This window comes from Anser brachyrhynchus (assembly GCF_964034855.1).
Source record: "Anser brachyrhynchus genome assembly, chromosome: 5".
Taxonomy (NCBI): domain Eukaryota; kingdom Metazoa; phylum Chordata; class Aves; order Anseriformes; family Anatidae; genus Anser; species Anser brachyrhynchus.
In genome coordinates this window covers 27872258-27892197 of record NC_137699.1, presented here as the reverse complement: position 1 = coordinate 27892197, position 19940 = coordinate 27872258, and the positions used below count along the sequence as shown (strand labels likewise).

At 35.5% G+C, this 19940-nt stretch overlaps 1 protein-coding gene across 32 annotated transcripts in view; it reads right to left on the bottom strand.

Annotated features, from left to right (window-relative positions):
• Positions 1-19940, bottom strand: part of GPHN (gephyrin) — a 285375-nt gene that overhangs the window by 139258 nt on the left and 126177 nt on the right. For all 32 annotated transcript variants that reach the window (XR_013952182.1, XR_013952183.1, XM_080595302.1 and 29 more), the window contains exon 4: positions 3352-3444. Coding sequence is in view for 30 of the 32 variants with exons in the window: in XM_080595302.1 (XP_080451428.1) it covers positions 3352-3444 (93 nt within the window). In the remaining 2 variants the exon portion in view is untranslated. The remainder of the gene's footprint in view (positions 1-3351; positions 3445-19940) is intronic.

The following is a 19940-nucleotide window of genomic DNA, read 5'->3' as shown; positions in this document are numbered from 1 at the left end:
CTTGTATTGACTGACAGCAATAGAGAAAATCTGATTGATAAAAACTTATTGCATCATTTAAATATGTTTTTAAAAATTAATGTATATTTTCATTAACATCCTGTAAAAACTGTAACTGTCTAGCAATCCAGTGTGGTAGTTCCAAGGGGAAAATATCTGCATCTGGAAATACAAAATAAAACTTTCCCAAATAAGTTAACTTGGGCAATAGGTAATGCCTCAATCTCTATCCAGCGACAAGCAGACTGTACATTTCCAGTGTGGACTTAAAACATTATCCCCTCAAATTACGGGCAACATAAAGATGGTCAAAACCGTGGCTATATCTACAAAATCTAGCCTCTACTTTGGCTTTAGTCCAAATGAGAACTATCATGAACTGCCACAGTAGATGAAGAATTACAGCATTCATTTGTAACTTCTACAAGTTTCCTTCAAATTCAGCCATCCACTGGCTGATTTTTTTTAATCTATCCACATTCATTTCATCACTCAAAGTTACGTAGGCAAAAATGTGAAGGATATTCACTCTGTTTAATTCAACTGACCCCCACTTCTCAAAACATGAATCATATAACACCTAACTTAAATGCTTCTCCCCATTCACTCGCTAATCCTATGCAATAAATTCAGGGATCAGAGATAGCTAATCAAAGTCAGATACCCTTCAAGCAATCTATTTTGTTATTTAAAAAAAAATAAATCACATCACTGAAACTACTGCAATAATCTGGTATGATTCTGTTATAGTGTTCAAAATGCGAAGTGCGTGGGGAAACTGAGTAATTTTTTTTGAAACTTAATTACAAATTTCTGAAAAAATGTTTATAAATAAATACATTATACTACCACTTAATTTCAATCTAATCAATAATTAATAAAAAAATAAATTAACCGTAACTATTTGGGCTGTAAATACTTTCAGGAATCAACTTTATCTTGTACAGTACAATAGTGACTACATATCTCTTCTCAGAAGAAAAAGCAGAAAACTGTCTTCTAATTGAAACTGCAGGAACATTAAGGACTGAATCATTCCAGCTGAAATACGACCTGATGCACTACTATCCCTACTCTCAGGAAGAACACTCAAATGTCTTCCAAAATTAGATTCAATTAATACCAGCTTTAAAATCGTGTTTTAAAGATGACATCTCACTAGCACAATGTCACGACCAAATCATTTAATTACCAGTTCAGTAATGACAGGAGACCATGCTGTATGAACGCCATACAAGTAAGATATTAAAAACAACTTCCTACAACAATCCATTCCTACATGAAGTTTTCCTGAAGGTTTGTTGTTGAACATTTTATGTTGACATAATGATTTTTTCCATTTTGAGTTTTCTCTCTCCTTGACCCAAAACACATACAATATTTTACTTATGACACATACTAGCAAACTATTTTTCTTCCCCTCTGACATTTGCTTGAATGATCTGCTAAACCCTATATGGAATTGAAGAACAAACCTTACCATTGCCACTTTGTAACAAAAATTGGGATTCAGTCTCTTCACCATGATTTTAGTCTTGTAAATTAAATGCAAATTAAATGAGTGAAAATTTAGTTAAATAACATCCTATATAAATTTATAAATTCTTTTTAAGTAAAGTAATAATTGGACAGGTAAAACGTTCTAACCAACTGAAGACTTACATACTGATTATGTTTATAAATGATGCATTTGTCCTTCCATGCAATTTATTAATGATTTTTGTACCAATGTGTTTTTATTATATAGGCTAAAGAGACTTCAACAACAGTTAATTTTTAAAATGGGTCACTGTAACATCAAAACTAATCAAACAAATCATTACCACCTATATTAAATAGTTAGTCCAAGTAACAGCAATGAATCAACGTAAGGAAAACACAAGGTATTTATGTGCCGAGTTTTCATTTCTTAATTCCTGGGCCCAAATGCTGCTTGAGAATCTATAGCTAATTTTTGACACAGGCTGAAATATTTCCTCTGGGACTATTGCCTAGGTTTGACTTTGCATTAAGATAATAAATCAGGAAAACTGAAACAGAAATTCTGCCTTCCTTTCACACAGTGCTGGAATACAGCCCTCTAAATCATTATGTTACTTTGCAAGTACGAGACCAATTAACCCAATGCATTTTTCACTTTTGTGTTGCTTTAGCAACATGAATCACCTGTAAATGCAGCTGCACTAGCTAGTACTCTATAGTTACCTTATATTGTTCCCATTTTCTGACAGATAGACCCTTAAGTTTTAGTTAAGGTTTCTTGTATACAATCTAAAATGATCAGAAATAATGTACAAGAGCATTTATTTACATTTTTTGTTCAGTTACACAAATGTTATACAGCAGATTAAAAACATTTTAAAATTCCTAATGAAAACAATATAAAATGCAGTCATGGTTGACAGAACACATTGGTAGGTAAAAATGATTGTAGGTATGTTATAATTAAATTAACTCTTAAAGCGTAAGCAATCGAAAACTCACATGAACACTTAAGTGAAATCTAAATATGTTAACTTATGGAAATAAACACATCAGGCACTCGGTCTTAATTCTGTCCTCTGTTGAATATTAGCAAACCAAAAACAGGTATGTGATATTAAAAGTTCAAATTAACCTAATTTGGAACTAAAAGTACCAAGTACTCCAATAACAATAACAATCATCATTTCGTATTACAACTCATGGCCCTGAGGTTGAGTTATTTGGTTAAGTTTCCTTTGCACTATTTTTTTTTCCCCTTACCTTAGCTCCTGGTAAGTGGTTTGTAACTGAATTTTCTGTGCAACGTTTACTGGTGCAGGTTACCTCCATTTCTGCCTGTTTAGCTTTTTTGATAGTGCAGTGTGAAGTGAAGCAACAGCAGCTTTGCACAAAATTTTTCTCCCCTACTATCTACTTCCCATGTTCTAACCTATAAAGCAGTAGTTGTCAATGTAGTACCCTACAAGGGAGAATTAAGAGAACTCTTTCATCCCACTTTTCTTGTGCAGAACACAACAAAAGAGACAATGCATGTTTTTGCTTAGCAGTACCGTTCTACAGTGCGAAAGAAAGCTATACCAAAATGCTGTTAGAATGTTGCTGTTTCCACTGGGACAGGAAATCCATTTTACTATGTCACATTTTAGTCCAAAAATTGTTTCTGGTCAGAACCCAAAGTCAGAGTAATTCTCTTGTGCTGTATTCCCTATTGCTTTTTCTGCTTCCAAGTTGTTTATCACCTGACCTGTTCAGAGATACTCCAAAGTAAAGTTGCAGAGGAAATTTCAAAAAGAGTAAAACCCCAACCCAAGATTCATACATTTCTACACCAAAGGGCATGTTTTTCTTATTCCAGGAGTATCTCACCTCTGGAGTGACATCTCGTGGTGCAAACCCTGTTCCTCCAGTTGTTAAAATCAAATTAAGTTCCTTTTCATCGCACCAATCTATCAGCGTCTCCTGAAAGAGAACATGAATGCTGTCAGATCTAACAAGTAATACATGGGACACGGTTATCTCAGAAAACACCTAAAGAATTGACATGTCTTGAAAATAAACAGATATACATATAATAAATCAAGGGAATTGTGTAATCACTCATGGCATTTTTCACAGACTCTAAACCACTATTTATAACCAACTTATGGCAGAATAATACAACAGTATTTTTGGAAATGGAAACTGAAATTCTGTTCTCCATCTCTTGTTCTAAAATGGAGATCAAGAATTCATAGCTATTCATTTGTATCACTGTTTATTTTGATTCTAAGATATAAATATAATGCTTCAACACACGTTAATAAAGTGTATGCATTTAATTCAGGTTATACGTTTGATAATTCTCACAGTAACTCTGGTTTCTGTGCTTGTTCTACTTTTTAACAGTCTGAAAAAAGCAAGAACCACATATTTGTAAGCTTGTCTAATGAAAGATGTAATAATACACCTGATACAGCAACCCATAAGTTGATCCTTACAGTATTAGCATATTTTATTTATTTCCTAGATCTCAATAGGACCGTATATGCTGATTCCAAAACCGGATTAAGAAAGCTTAAGAGATTTGTCATGTACATTCAATGACTTCCAGTACTCTAGAACTCATGATACTAGAGATATGTTAAATTTGATTTGCATTCATTTTTTTAGATGACATTCTAAACTAGTTTTCAGATTGTGACAAAAATTCAACAACAGCAGAAGATACATTTAGTCGCAGTGTGATTATATCACTTATCCTTCACTCTACTGTGAGCAAGCACAGCAGCCTAATGTTCGTTTGAAGCTCCAAATTAGGCAAGGGGTTAAACAAAGTATAACCATGTATTACACAGTAGAGTAACTATCTGCAGAAAACATACCCATTGCTTACTAATTCTATCAAAGAAAACACCTCTGAAAAAAGGTTAGGGCACATTTATGTTTCTGAATTATTATATTGAGGTGGAAAGAAATGCTTTGGTGACTGTGGACTAGAAGCTTATTATTTGACTCTTAAAAATAGATCCAAGCAATTTACTGAGTAAAAAAACCTTAAAATATTGCTGATGGTCATAAAACTGTCCGTAATATTTTAAAAAGCATTACTGATGTAGATTAATTCTCAGGCATATGTTTTGCAGGCTTAGAACTGCTAGGTAATTTCCAGTTAAGAGAAAACATATACAGTCATATAAATCACATACAGTATATGAGATGTCCAGTTAGGACATCTCATATACACTCTTCCAAATTGCAGGTAGAATAGACTTGTGCCTGCCTGCAAGACCCATCATGTAAAAATCCAAGGATTACTTGAAGAAGTGGCAAAACCAAAGGTTCTATCTTTATTTCTCCTTCCTTTACTCATTCCTTCTATCTTCCCTCTTGCGCTATGTCGTCTTTATTAAAATCACTTATGTCTTTTTACTACCTTCCTTTGGAGGATGGCACTATTCCCAGGTAGACTGTAACTGACTGCCAATTTCAGGTTATATGAACATTTCAAATAAGCTTGAGAAATGAACATGCAGAATGTCTCAGACCAACACATAAATGAACTATTAAGTCCTACTTTTATTTTGACTTACATAAAAAGAAGTAAATTGCAGTAGTAAAAAGCATTTTTAATCTTAAAATTGTTTGTTTCAATTTTTGTTTCAGATATGCATCAGAAAAGTTTTTTAAACAGGTGACATCTCCTCTGAGCTATTATATCATCTACAGACATATTTATCTTGACTTCCAACAGCAACAAATTTCAGAAAGCATTTGAGAGAGGTTTAGTGTAGAAATGTTGTTTGGCAAAGTGAGAGCATGACATTGTATACGTATTTTTAAATAACCATTATCAAGAAAAAATTGTCAGCATAAAACAAAAAGGATATATATATATACATTTTTTATATGAAGCATTTATCTTTAGATAAAATAAAACCTGCCAAACTCCAAGTGGTTTTAAAGAGAAAATAAATCCTTCATCTGTTCTCATTTTGCTACATCTCAGTAATACTCTAGTTAAAAGGGAAAAAAGAAATGTCACACGATAGCATACAAAAAGCTAAAGGAATTATTACACACCTTAACTCTTCACAGAAATTGAGCATATAATTGATATCATTATAATACATACATATATTTTTTATCAAATTCTAGTTATAGTAAAGAAACGTAAGCTTTCAGTAAAAAGACCTTTGATTATGAAGCAAAAAGTTCGGGTTTCATTGCATTTTAGAATGTGTACCTCCTTGGTCTTTTAGAAGTATCTGACTACTAATATTCAGTTTATTTACTTTCTCTCTATCCCACAAAACTCTATCCCACAAAACATTCTCATTTACATTTTAACTATCTAAAAAAAGGAAACACCACCCTGACCAACTGGGGAAGAAAGGCCACTAGTATTCACTTTGCAGCTGCTAGCAGTCCAGCAATATTTGCTGTTGGCTTTGCACAGACCTAAATTTGCTGTCTCTTCAAATGAGAATTCCTCCAGACAAGGAACCTGATACTTGTCTTGACAGATGCTATAGGAATAAAATGATTATATAACATTTCAACAACAGAAAATTTCATTAAATAATCTTTGTGCATCTATCTCTTCTTCTACTGTTTCATTGATGATAAACTTTCAAGACAAAATGAGACTGGGTCAACGGGTTATGTAAATCATTGTCATTCCATTCAAGTCAATGGCATTACGATGATGGATACAAAATAAAGCATCTGGCTCTGAAAACAGACCTAAAAACACAACCAAACAAAAAACGGTATTTTAATATTCTAAATAATGCTTTATCAGTTATTTCCTACTGACAAGGCAGACAAGAAGAAAATTAAGTCATTACAATTTGCTCTTCTAGACACATTTTAACTTCAAAAATACACATTTGTATTTCTAACCTGATTTCATCAAAGTCCTAGAATCATTGCATAATTAAATTTTACTGCTGCAAAGAAACGGAATTTCAGCCCATTTGTTCCTTAAGCTTTGAATTAGATCTGCTGCCCTGTTCTATCTACCTATTTGATTTTCATTGAAATAAGCAAGAAACCCTTAGGCCTAACACACAATTTATTTCCATCCCTTGCTCCAAAGAGCTCTTGTTTAAATCACCCCTTCCCTCTCCCAGGCTGGAACTACTCACTGGACTTACGTGTTGCCTAAACTTGAAATTTTTTCAGTTGTAAGACTGCTCATCAAACTTTGCTTGTGATCTTTCTGAATTTCCTCATGACTATTCTGTTGATTTCAATGGTGCATAATAATCTTGCTTCATTCCTTCTCAGACTGAATTCATATTCTTTCACACATTATTAAGGCCAATAAGATCATTAACTTGTGGAAAGTACACCTACACTGTGTGACACAGCGCAGAGATCCTGTGTTTACTGCTGATATACATCTGCACACTCATGTAAGCACTACCACACTGAGATAAATCCAAAACCCAATGCTACAGGATGCAATCCCGTGGCACCACACATAAGCGAATGTTACCTGTCATTTCAGACAACAAATGGCTTTACCACTTCCAGACATATATCTTTCAGTGGAGATAACTTCAGTATCTCACTGTCCAAGATGGTACAATGGCAATGGTTAGCAAAGTGATTTTTTCTTTCTCCATAAATCCATTAATGTACCATCCTCTAACCTCTGCAGGTAAGTGAACAGAACAAACAAATAGGGATTACAGAGGCCCTATAGGAAAATTCTGTATTTCTCTAGCATAGAACTGAAAACCACCAGCTTTGTAAAATTATGTAACTTCAATATTTACAAATAAACCCTGTCTATTCTTGAACAGTATGTTTCAAAATGCAAGCAGACTAGGATCTCATAACAACCTTTACTTGGTCATGTGGCTTCAACTACTCCAGACTCCAACTCACCAAAGGTTAACCCTGATATTATGTCATGAGAGAGCATACGTAACTCCCCATTAATCCGAAATTCACATTATAACACACAAATACAAAGCAGAAGAATAAAGAAAAGGTAAAAGTTGGGTTAAAAGAACATCAATATTTTTTGTTTAGGCATTGCAATCTTCTCTATTCAGCTGACCACGGCTTCTCCGCTGATTAGAAAGGGAAAATTGAAGTACTAAGTACTAAGGACCACACAAGACCATAAATATCCATAAAGCAAGGGAACTGTAGGAAAGATAAAGAGCTGAGTTCAACAATCAGTTTGAAATACAGGGAAGGCCTTAGAAATATTCATCTATTCTTGGAATAAATGTAATATTTTTGGCCTTATTTCTTGTGAAGGTTCTATTTCTTATGCTCACGACTTTTCTCTTACTGCTTGAAAGCTTCATTAAAATATAGAGGCATGAAGATACCCATGTGTGCGGAGCAACAGCTTTGCAAATAATGAGTCTCAAAATTATTTAAGAATATCAGAAAATGAAATACTAAAATACCAGGAAAATATACTACACATTTTCTGGTACCTCCACCTCTTCTTTCCTTCCCGCACTAATAACAGGCATGAAGTAACAGAAATGTTAGGACTGTGTTCACAGTGTAATGACTGTAGTCAGAGACTTGGATGAAAACCAAGTACGTACCTCGATGTCTGTAAATACGGCTTTTTGTCTTTTGAGATTTTGCTGAACACAGTAGCCTTTTGAAAATTCTCCAAATATATTTGCAGTTTTCAGCATCACCGTTATTTTACATTGTTGTTTTTCTAAATGCTGCTTTCCAAATACTAAGCTAATGTTAAATAGAAAGTCATAAAAATGCAACTATTCTACTGAAATGCAAAACTGAAGGAAGAAAGTCATAAAAGTGTACTCTATAAATGGTTTGCTTTTTTAAATGGAAATTTAATTATAGGCACTTTCCATCTAAAATAAATTGCACCTATCAAAAATTCAAGGTTCAACATATCTATGCAGCCTGTAATGTAACCTTTTTAAAAAAAGTACTTCACATCTTCTAAAAGCTACTATTCATGATAATTATTCCTAAAATAGGGGAGGGGGGAAAGTTGGCACCAAAGTGCAATGCTCAGCAGAGTTCACCTAAGCAAGTGGGTTAGGGAAAGTAAAGCAAAGAGACGTGCAAGCACTTAAGTGTTTGCCCATCTAATGACCAGTACTGTGAGGAAAAAAAATAAATCTAACTATTTCACTGGAGAAAGGTAAAGACAGTATAGGCCACATGCAAGGTTGACTCCAGAAGACATTTAAAACTGCACTTTTATTTTGTACTTTGCTTTCAGAAAGGAGAAATACTTAATTTAAACTAACTACAGTGAGACATTAGTCATACTACAAATAAGAAAAATTGTGCTTTTATTTCATGGTTTATCAGATTGAATGAAAATCTAGAAGGCGGTCTAGATCATATGCAAGGCATCAATCTACATATGTGTCAAAGCATAAGAATTATTTGCTTCCTTCTGTAAGAAAATCTGTTCCTGTCTACTGTTGATACCACTGGTATCCTCCTAGAGTGGATGATGAGTTCTTGAAATGACAGCTTCTCACTGGAAAGGATCTGTCAACTCCAGCATAACAGTCTTCCTCAGATGCCTTGAGGAGGGAACGGAACTTATAGCTGTCAGAAGAGTCTGAATTAGGTATTTTCCAAACGTATCTGTTCCATGAAGCAACTTCCCTGTCCACTTTGAATTTGGCAGATATATACATGTATGTGGGCATATATGCACACATATTTATCTTTATATAATAAAGATATACTAGCAAAAGCACCAAAATTAAATGTGTCTTATTTCTGTCATATGTAAAAGACCTCTCACTAAAATATGTTTATTTTCTAAGGTAAGTATTACTGTAGTTATAAAAACTCAAGTGCCTTTCTTAAGAATCTATTTGAAACCACTTAAAAATTAAATAAAAGAGAAACATAACGCCTCCTCGCCAGTATTACTTTTCCTTCCTCCGGTCATTCCTATAACAATATAAGCTAAAATAGCAATTGGAATAAAAAGAAAAGGGAAAAAAACATAAAACAACTAAATTAATCCCAAACTGCTCGCTAATAATAGTTAATCAGAAGTTTTCTCTCTTCAAAATCTATTAGAGCAGCACTTCAAAGACCTGTTATCACAAGATATAAATGGTTGGCTTTGGAGCCATAAACCTCAGATTAATTTTGCAGAGCAATATGTTTTTTCCACACTTTCTTCCCATTTGCATACATTCATGTTCATCTAAGATTAAGACTGTTTGATTTGGTTCCCAGTTTTCAAAAAGGAAGCTTGACATTAAACAAGTAAGTAATGTCCTATAACTAGAGTTCTTTACAATATTTTCCCTACATGTATCCACATACAGAGTTCATAATTTTTACCGATCTTTGCTGGTTGTAATCTTACTAAAGACACAGAAATGGTAAAGCTGCAGAAAACCAAGTTTCTTTGAGCTGCCAAGAAAAGGAATCACTCTAAGGAATCATAAAAGAGTGAGGGTCAGACAGACAAAGGCAATCTGTCTTAGAGAACTCCAAACGCAAAGATGTGAGAATCATATTCCCACAATAGCCCTCCACTCAGATAGCTTTGCTTAATTTCATAGAAAACTGTACTTGAAAAAAGCACTCACAGAAATTGCATGTGCATATTTGCACGCAGAGACAATCTACATCAACAATTTAAACCAGGTTATACCCTGTATTGACTTGTGCTGTTTAATGGGCAGTAAGTGCAGGGGATTAAAAAACCTCCACAAGGGTTCTGTGATTAACACAAGGAACCCAGCTGTGGAAAAAAGACATTTAAATTGGAAGGTTTGTTTTTCTGCAACTATTAAGTTTCAGACGAATTACTTGCAAAAATATGATTGATTCTTATGTTTAAGTTTCTAGCTTCATTTTCTAACAGTAAATACAATCTTCCGTGTTACTTCATACATCTAGATACAATTGTTCAAGATATTGTTTACCTTTTGCTTTTACAATAATATTCCAAGTTATGCATTTCTGTTTTTTGTTGTAGCCCTCAATGGAAATGGCAAATTGAACAGAGTGATAATATTCAACTACCTAAACTATTTGGATCTGAGGACAAAGACGAGAGATGAAAACTTCACAGAGACAGGGAAATACTTCAGCGTAATGCAGTGTCTGGTATAACTTCCCCCCGTGTGCGTTGTTCATGCATATCATCCACAGCGTCAATGAATGAAATTGTTTTTAAAAAATATCTATTGTTTACCTGTGAAAATACAGTAAAGAAAATTTACCTACCAATAGCTGCTGTACTTTGAGATATTTAGTCCATACATATATTCTAAGAGTGGGTGAGCTTGTGGCCTGCCTTGGAGTGTCCTGGGAGGTGCGTTCTAGCTCCTCCCCTCGTCCTGCTTGATGCATGAAAGTTAGGGCAGAGTGCATCCGCCACCACTTCAGTTCCTCTTAAATGCACAATCAAACCTGAAAGAGATTCAGAAAGAGGGGAAAGGCAGGTAGGAGACTAATGTACATGCAGACTATACCTCTCAAAGAACGCCAGTTACTGACAGGTAACCTTTCTTCTTTGAGTCTGCATGTACATTCCCAGCAATGATGCCCTCTGAACAGTTCCCTTTGCCTTTTACCACCCAGGAGAAGGTCTGAGGACTCCCACAGACAACGGCAGCACCACTCTGCTGAAGGCTGGGACAGCCCTGCATGCTGTTACACTAACATGCTGCTGGGGGGAAGCAAAGACAGAACTCCAGGTGGCCTCATGGCAAATGTCCAAACACCATGCAACACAGACACTGAGCTTGCCCAGGGATCCAATGGAATTTGTTTTGGCCATGGAGGGAACTCCAAGTCACAAGTCCACACAGAATCAGAAAACAATTTGAACAACTGTTGTGTGGTGTCAGTTGAACTTTCGGATATTCCCACAGTGCAACAAGTAAACAAACAAAGACTTAGACCTGTGAAGAGAGACTAATAATAGAGGGCCCTTGTGAAATCAAGAAAGTGAAGTATAAAATTCAATCAAAGAAGCATAAGACCTGGGAATGAGTACTGGAGGACTCACTGCCTGGCTACTCTGGTACCACTTCAAGAAGGAATTTTGGATGACTGAAGAAAATATACTCCACCGTTATAAAGGTACAGAGTATGTAAAATGGCAGCCATAAGGATCTGTAAGATCATAAGAAGACTTCAGCAGCTGGCTGAGGCAACAGTCGCCAGATGTGCATTTCATAGATGCGGGCAGAAGAAATTAGAATTTAGGAGCTTAATATGAGAGAAGGAACGACTATAATGCAGTGGTTTTCCAATGCCATTGAATCATACATTTTTAATGTGTCCTGATCAGCTCTTTTAGGAAACTCTGAGTTGTGGGGTGTGAAAATGTACTCAATCACCGAGAGCAATCACGTAGCCTCACCACATAACAAAAAGACATCTGTGTTCATCTTTTTCAAGTAATGTAAAATAAAAAAGTATTTGTAGAGAACCCTAAATGTTGTGTGTGATTTGATGGAGATAGGATTCTTGTACAAATCAGGTCACTATGTGTGAGTATACAAAGATATTTTTCTCAAAAATAATTACTACCACAGATGAAAAGGGAAGAAATTACAGAGTACCATTTTTAGATGGTAAATGATTTTCCAGGTCTAATAACCAATGCTAGGTTTAGCTTCCAGAAAACAACAAAACATCTGCAAGGAAGACCCTTCTTCCAAAACTAAGCAGAGTTCTTTATCTTTCCAGATATGAGGAAGGTAAGGACATTCTGCTCGGATACATCCTTGTGATAGGGATATGTGAACAAGGACTAGAGAGATGTATATAAGAGAGGAAAGAAGACTGGAGTATTCTGGAACTGATCAGATTGTCTGCACTTCTCCATTATCTTTTGACTAGAGTAATCATAGGAATCATGCAAATGATTCTCAAAAGGGACAGGGAAGGGATAAAAATCAATTGAGATTCATTGACTGTTCTTAATGCAAACAACATGCTGACTGCTGTTGAAGGCAATGAAAAATAAATACCTGTGATTATTACAGAAAAAGTCTTTTTCCTACAAGTCCACGCTTTTTTCTTACAGAGATAGAGAATAATAGAAGATTAACAGAACAAACTAGTAATAGGCTGCCTTGCTGATTAGTATATTGTTTATTCCTGAACTCTAGAGCATTAGCATCCAAAGACTAAAATGTAGTGAGAGAACCTCTGGGCATTTTAAAGACAATTTCTTTCTGAACAAAAAGGCCACTCTCTCAAAGGGAAGACCTTTTCAGGATTCAGTGTATGCAGAACCTCTCTTATAAGCCCAAAGGATTACAGCTATTACAAATGATACTGGGTGAAAGCTGTTACCATAGAATTTGATGAGCTATCTTCTACTTCCACTTGCAGAGGTGTCTTAGCATTAGCTGATGCCACTGCAATCAAAGGTTTCAACTGATTATTATACTCAAGAGAAAATTGATGCAGAACAACTCACCTAGGAATGGCTTTTTTGTTTTCTTCCGTAAGAGCTGAAACTTTCTGGTCATTTCTCTTTTGGATCTTTTTAAAAAAAGATGTTCATTTTTTCTTGATACATATTAACAACAAAATTACTTGAAGTCAGGTGGTAATAAAAGCCTTAAAAACCCTACAGAGATTCCAAAATCATCCTCCAACTGTTTCTGCAGCTGGTATAAATGAAGCTAAAATCTGCCAGGATACTAAGGTTGTTCAAACATGTCTTTATGGGTATTGGAAATCTCTCAGGCAAAATAATATGCAGAATGTCAAACAACCTAGAGCATCTCTGCAGAATTATTTGTACTGGGATCTCCATTGTTTCTAAGGTCCTAATTTCTTGGGGAAAAAAACTGCGCTATACAGAATGATGTGCCAACACTTTGTCAGATGACAAGGATTATACATATATGCACATATCTACATATAAACCTATAAAATATGCCTCCACCTCAGCCAGCTCACAAGGATAACTTTGTAAGAAGTCTGTGTCATCTGGAAAAGTTGCTGAATGGAGCAAACAGAAGCTTCATAAAGCAATTGCTTCATGGAAGCAATCTAACTCAATCTAAACTCACAGTGTTAACAAGGCCACAGAGGCTAACTAGGACACGAACAAAGTTCAAATCAAAACATGAAAAGAAGTGGAAAGGATGATTCCAAGCTGAATCACTTGCCATTTCTCTTTTTCTCTTAGAGAAATTCCAAACTTCACTTGCTAAAATTTAAGAATCATATAAGAAATACTAATCATTACAATCAGAATGAGACAAGTATGGAATGCTTTCTGCTACAGGAAGAGCAATCTTTACAAATGCTTGCACTGATCATAGAGTCTCTTGACTCTTGCAGAGAAATTCTTGGTATATTCAGAAATGCTTTCCAGTCCCAGAATTTCAAACATGATGGTTCTATCCACAAATATTGGTTCTGTGACTTAGTTTTGAAACAAACACTATTAATATCAGAATGAGAAACTCTTGCACTGAGAATGTCATCTATACAGGTACATTAAACACTTATTCTTGAATGAATTACTGCTTAATTAATTAAGTGCTCTGGCACTGAATATATTTGTACCATATGCTCCTGTTGCAAAAGCAAGAACTGTGCCAGAAGCAAAACCTGCAGCACTGAGGAGTAGTAGAGAAGTGAAGGCCTTACAGGGTGTGCTTCAAGAGGAATTGATGATTTATGCAGTCTAACTACTTAGCACAAGACAAACCAAACCTTAAATTGTCTTAAATGTTCTTTCTTATGTTTAAGTTCTAAGCCTCAAATGACTTGTATTGTGCTAATTTTAACAGATATTTCTAAGTAATTTTTTTGAGCTAAGTATTTCAGAAAATATTTTTCAAACTTATTTTAAAATTGCTTTCACTTACTTTAACTGAAATTTTTATCAAACCTTCATAACAATCTAGAAAATGCAATTCTTTTAAACATCAAAATTAACATACGGATACTGCAATTATTCATTATACTTTCATAAATGGTACATCATGCCTCTCTCCTCCTGTTTCCCTTGAAAAAGAATGGTGAGAGAATACATTAATGCTCTTCTATTTTTTGAGTAGTTTTCCAAATGGATAAGCAGCGAGACTCAGTAATTATACAAATGTTTAGGGAGTGCAGTTGTAGGTACAGCAGGTTCTAGCCAAAAGAGTGCATTCCCATTGTTACTGCTGCACTTGAATCAGACAGTTAAGTGGAGCTTATACATATGAAATGTCTGCTGCTTCACAGGAACAGAACCCTCCTTGCTAAAACATGAGTCATTTCTAGAGCTGTGAGACCATGGAAAGCCCTCTGGACTAGGAAGTGCTTGTTCATTATTTTAAAGATGCAAGAAGACACACACAGTAACATTTAAAAGAATCCTGAGTTATTTATATATTTCAAAAAAAGCAGCATAAGAAATGATGAGTTGTTTCCACAGTGTACCACCTGCATTATATACTATTATTCTAACATACAGTCTCTTATGTGCAAACGTTTATGCAAGTAAATTTTTTTTTAAATCGCAAAACTTCCCTTTCTGGACACGTTACAGTCACATTGCAGTCATCTGTTCAGCTAGGTTTAGAATAAAGGCATCATCTCAATAATAAGTAAAAATATCATACTGCCCCTTCCAAAGAGTTGTATCATCTCCCACACGTTCTACTTTGAGGATTATGATGCATGTGGTATATGTTATCTCTGGACTACTACTTTCCCTTGTAGAGACAATTGCCACTTCACTGCTGGATAGTGATTAAGAGCCTACACAGTCAGAAGAGTCATCCAGACAGTATTTTCAGTAACAGAGAGTAGGTGGAATTAGTGTGTGAAGGAAAGCATGCCAAAACTTGTAGCTGTGAGCAAGAACTGGGCAATGCCCTCTGGCAATTAAGAGCCACAAAATCTTCTATTTATAATATTTCTAATACTGCAGTGACCCTTCCTGACCAGGAGGCCATCGCACCTCAAGGAGTCAGCGATGCACACAGCAGCCACGTGAGCAGGCGGACAGCTGGGCTGCTTGTCCGGCAAGGCCTTCGGGCCTGGGCCACGCTACACAAATCCCTCGGGCAGGGCAGGGCAGGGCAGCTCGGCCTGCTCCTCGCGCTGGTGGAGCCTGCAGGCAGCTCCCGCTGGGTGCTGGGGATCACACCAGCAGCCTGGCCTCATGAGAACGCCCTTCATGAATATGGTTGTCTGCTTGTATGAAAATAATAACGTAGCTCAAGGGAACGAAAAGAAGGAACCTCTCTCCATAGACAGGTATGAGCAGTGTGCTGTGGAGAAATCCACTTGGGGATTTATCCAATGCTGCATGAAGGCAGGGTTCCCAGCATCTGAAGGGATGTAAATTTTATTCGCTACCTATATTCCTCCATTTATTCTGTCTTATTAAAGCAGATATTTTATTAAGCCATTTATTGTCGGTCCTTTTTATTGAGATCCTGACAGAAGCCCGCACCATCTCCCTCTCACTCCCCCCGCCCCAGTGCAGAACAAAAACCAGACACCTGCAATTCCCTTGTTCCTTCAGCACTGCTCCCTTCTGATGCTACAGCAGGACAAGCCCTCGCTTCTTTCCTGCAATTACTAAGCAAGTCTTTTCTGTCCTTTAAGAGTTCTCTCTACAGGCCTAGCAACATCTGTGTTATCTGAAGACATTAAAAAAAGATCAAGGATCTTTTGTTAAGAGTTATAAATTTGTGATTTAAGACCAAGTCTACCAGAAAACAGAATTCCAAAGGAGTAGTATTCCGAGAACTTTCACATTTATACCTGTAAACCTAAACACAATATTTGACACTTTGTCCATTTAGGACTTTGGGTTTGGAGGTGTAATTATCAGTACTGATCAACTCTAAGAAAGGAACCCAATTTCCAAGCCACTGTAGCTATTCCATACTGAAGTAGTTCATTACATCTCTAGCTGCTGTTACAGCTTTCACTTCTAACTCCAGAAACAGAGCTATTTTTAGTAGGAAATTATACACATTTCTGGTCTGTCACCCAAATTTCAAAAATACCTCTAAGATTGTATCATAAGATCATTGGCCACAACAAATAAGCTAATTGGAATTAGTAGTATATCACTCTCTACACATATGTGTATTTTATTTTATTTTACTTTATTATTATTATTTTATTTATTTACTTTTTGTCTAAACACCTGCTTTTCATTCTTTGGATATTGGGAAATTTGAGTTTGATGTACTTCAGCTTTGAACCTCTACAAAAAAGATGATAATGACAAAAGCAATGCACTGAAAAGCAGACTGCCACTTCTTTAAATATAGTGGATTGAAGGTCATAACTAGCAAGTTACCATTTGGCCATCCTCATTCACAGTACTGACAAAAGAACACTATTTTGCTAAAGAAATAATTGCAGGCTAACAATAAACAGACTTCAGTCCTTTAGGCTCCTTTTATTAGAATGATGTTTTTGTAGGGAAATAGTGAATTTCTCACTGACCTACTTGTAGAAAATTTTCTATCAGTAATCTCTGTTGTTTGGATAGATATCAGTGTTTGTCTGAGGTCTGATAAGAAAATGTTTAATTATTTTGCAAACTCTGTACTTTGGATGTTACCTTTGGTTCCCTGTAGATAATCTAAGACAGAGGAAAGAGTTAAATCAGATTTTCATGAAGAGTTTTGTATAAGAGAACCAGCAACAATCTGGAGAACTATTTTAAGTTAACCTTCACTAGAAGGAGCAGCAGAAAGATTGTTTATACTGCAGTTTCAATTTTAAACTGATTTTGTTATTTTTACTTTCTATTGGATGTAAGAAATAATTTATTTTACCCCGTGTGTAAAATAAACTTGCTACCTGGACACTATTTGGCAGGGAGTTCGAGGCACTGCATCTTCTTCCCAATTTTGAAACAAGAAAGCTGAAGGGACTTAAGTGAAATACATTATGTACGCAGTCAAGAGAAAAACTGGAATCCAATTTGTTAACTGATGAATTAGGGTATGTCCGCTGATGACAGAACAGATGCTTTTTAGACCATAAAAAGGGATAAAAGTTGAAGATAGTTGATTACATTTTCGTTCCATGCTTCAAACATACTCAAAATACATAATTACAAGGACAGTTAGAATTTGTTTTCCTTTGTTTTCCTATCATTCTGCCATCCTCAGAAGGCAATATAAGTGATCTAACATGGCCTGTGTTGTTTTCATTGGTAGAGATCTAGCAGCCAGAATGAATTTAAAAATCTTTTCAACAAAATCTAGTCTGAGATTAGCTATTTATTTCACCAAAGAGGAAAACCCTTGTTTTTCCCCTTTATTTTTCATTTTGTATATGAGATTGCCATGGTTTTAGAGGAACTGCAACATAACTAGGTCACTTTTTTGTGTTGTCAAAACTATGCCTTTGCTAAAATACTACTTCTCCAGTATTTATCTGAAAGAGTTTAGGGTACTAACATTGTGTGAAAAATATTAAGATACAAAATACTCTGAACACACATACACACACAGATATTATGCTAAAATATGTATTACCTTATATAAAAATTTAAATATAAAAAACCATCCTAAAAGTGCTTGGATACCTAAGTATATGAAGTATATCTCAGATGTTCTATTTAAGGTAAAATGGCAGAAGTGGGGAACTGTGCCATTATGATTAATGCTTCATGCTTATATACCAACTACTGGCTGCACATTCAGAATGCGTGTCCTGACTGCTTTCCAGTTATGCCTGCAAAAAAGACCTTATCACAGATAAACTGATGATTTCCCTTTATCTGTGCACATTTATTGCTCATTTCTTTTTCTGGTCTCTCAGAAGTCAACTCAGTGAGGATATCATGAATGTAGAAGCTTTACTTACACCAAAGTACTTCACAAACACGTGTGCTTTTTTTCCTTTTTGAAACACAGCTATCCCTTTGGTTGTGTCACCTACAGAAGCATTCACAGTTCTGCACAACATTTAGAGACATTTCAAGCTTTTGTATGTAAAGCAGCTCTTTTCAGTTCTCTGATTTTAAACTTAAGCATCTTTCCTACAAAACAGCCTGAGGACAAATGTCTGTTTTCTTTTACAGCCTTAAGGTACTTTGAAAAACCAAAGCATTAGCTTCAGCGTCCCAAACAACACTCGGCTTTATTTTTACACGCTGCCTTTTTCTATATAGCATTATTCCTTATAAATTTTTATTAGAGCACAGAACATATTCCTTGCCCCAAATTCATAAAGAGTTGTTTTCTATTTTTATCAAAGAAGGACAAGAATTTTAAAAGCATCTTGGTGTTAAGCTCTTATTTTCATAAGATATCCTTAAATACATAACTTCATTTTCAAGACTGATAAATATTAAGTAATCCTCACTTATTTCAAATAATATTCATCTAATAAGACCACCTCACTGGGAAGAATGCAGAAGAACCCTTTCAAGTGACAATACTGAGCAGTACAAATTTCCACACTTGCATTTGGTAGCGTGGGCTATGTCATCATAATAAGGAAGCAAAACAGTTAAAATGTTACAATATTCGCAATCTTTAAATTCAAGGCTATTTTGACAGAGGGTAAAAACAGTAACAAAGCAGTAAGTAACACAAGAAAACAGAAATGGCAGTCTATGCAGAAATGGCACAAGCAAATACGCATTACCTTTGCAGTTTTAATATTCCACCTAAGTTTGTCAGAATGATGAGGCATATGAAATTGAATGCAAACGTTTCTGACAGACCAATCCTAGAAATCCTTGCATATATTTAATGTGAAAATACTTTAAAAGTCTGCAACCACTGCACCTTTACTGAACTGATGATTCAGTGGCATTCTCTCCCTTATACATTTCTCTAAGGACAATTAAGTTACATCGTATCTGAAAATCCTGCTGATAAATCAAAGGTACAGGAACGCTGTCATGGGAAATAAAATCAAAATGCTAGCTATTTTATCACACGGGTGTTCAGAAAAAGAATGTGTCAAAATCCCAGGGACAGGAACAATGAAAAAGAGAAACATTAAATTTTAACCTCATACGAGTGTTTAACTTGGAATCAATCATGTTTCTTGCCTAGATAGGCACATGCTAGGAAATACTTCCACATAGAGCTTGAAGATGTTCCAGAAAAGCAAATATTGCGACTTAGCCACTTCAAATTACATCAAAGGTAGTCTAATATCAAAACATTCTGCTAGCAAACTATGCAACCTTGCAGCAAAATATATAATGCTAATAATAATGTCCAATCAAATAGTAATCAGTGCTGTCTCCACACACATCAGCAAAAATAACTGGCTTTTGTTCCAACCATAATTCTCTAGATACTTGTCAAAACTGATCCTACTTCCTCAGGCCTCTGACACCTGCACCCAAGATGGACCCATCTCATTCAGGCAGCACCTGCACCCTGCAGCACTGCTTCTTAGCCTCTGTATATAAAAGCTGTGAAGAGAATTAATTCCATCAACTATAGCTAGCACAAACTAGACAACTAGATAAAATATGGTGGTTACCAATGTTAATTAACAAAATAAGGCTT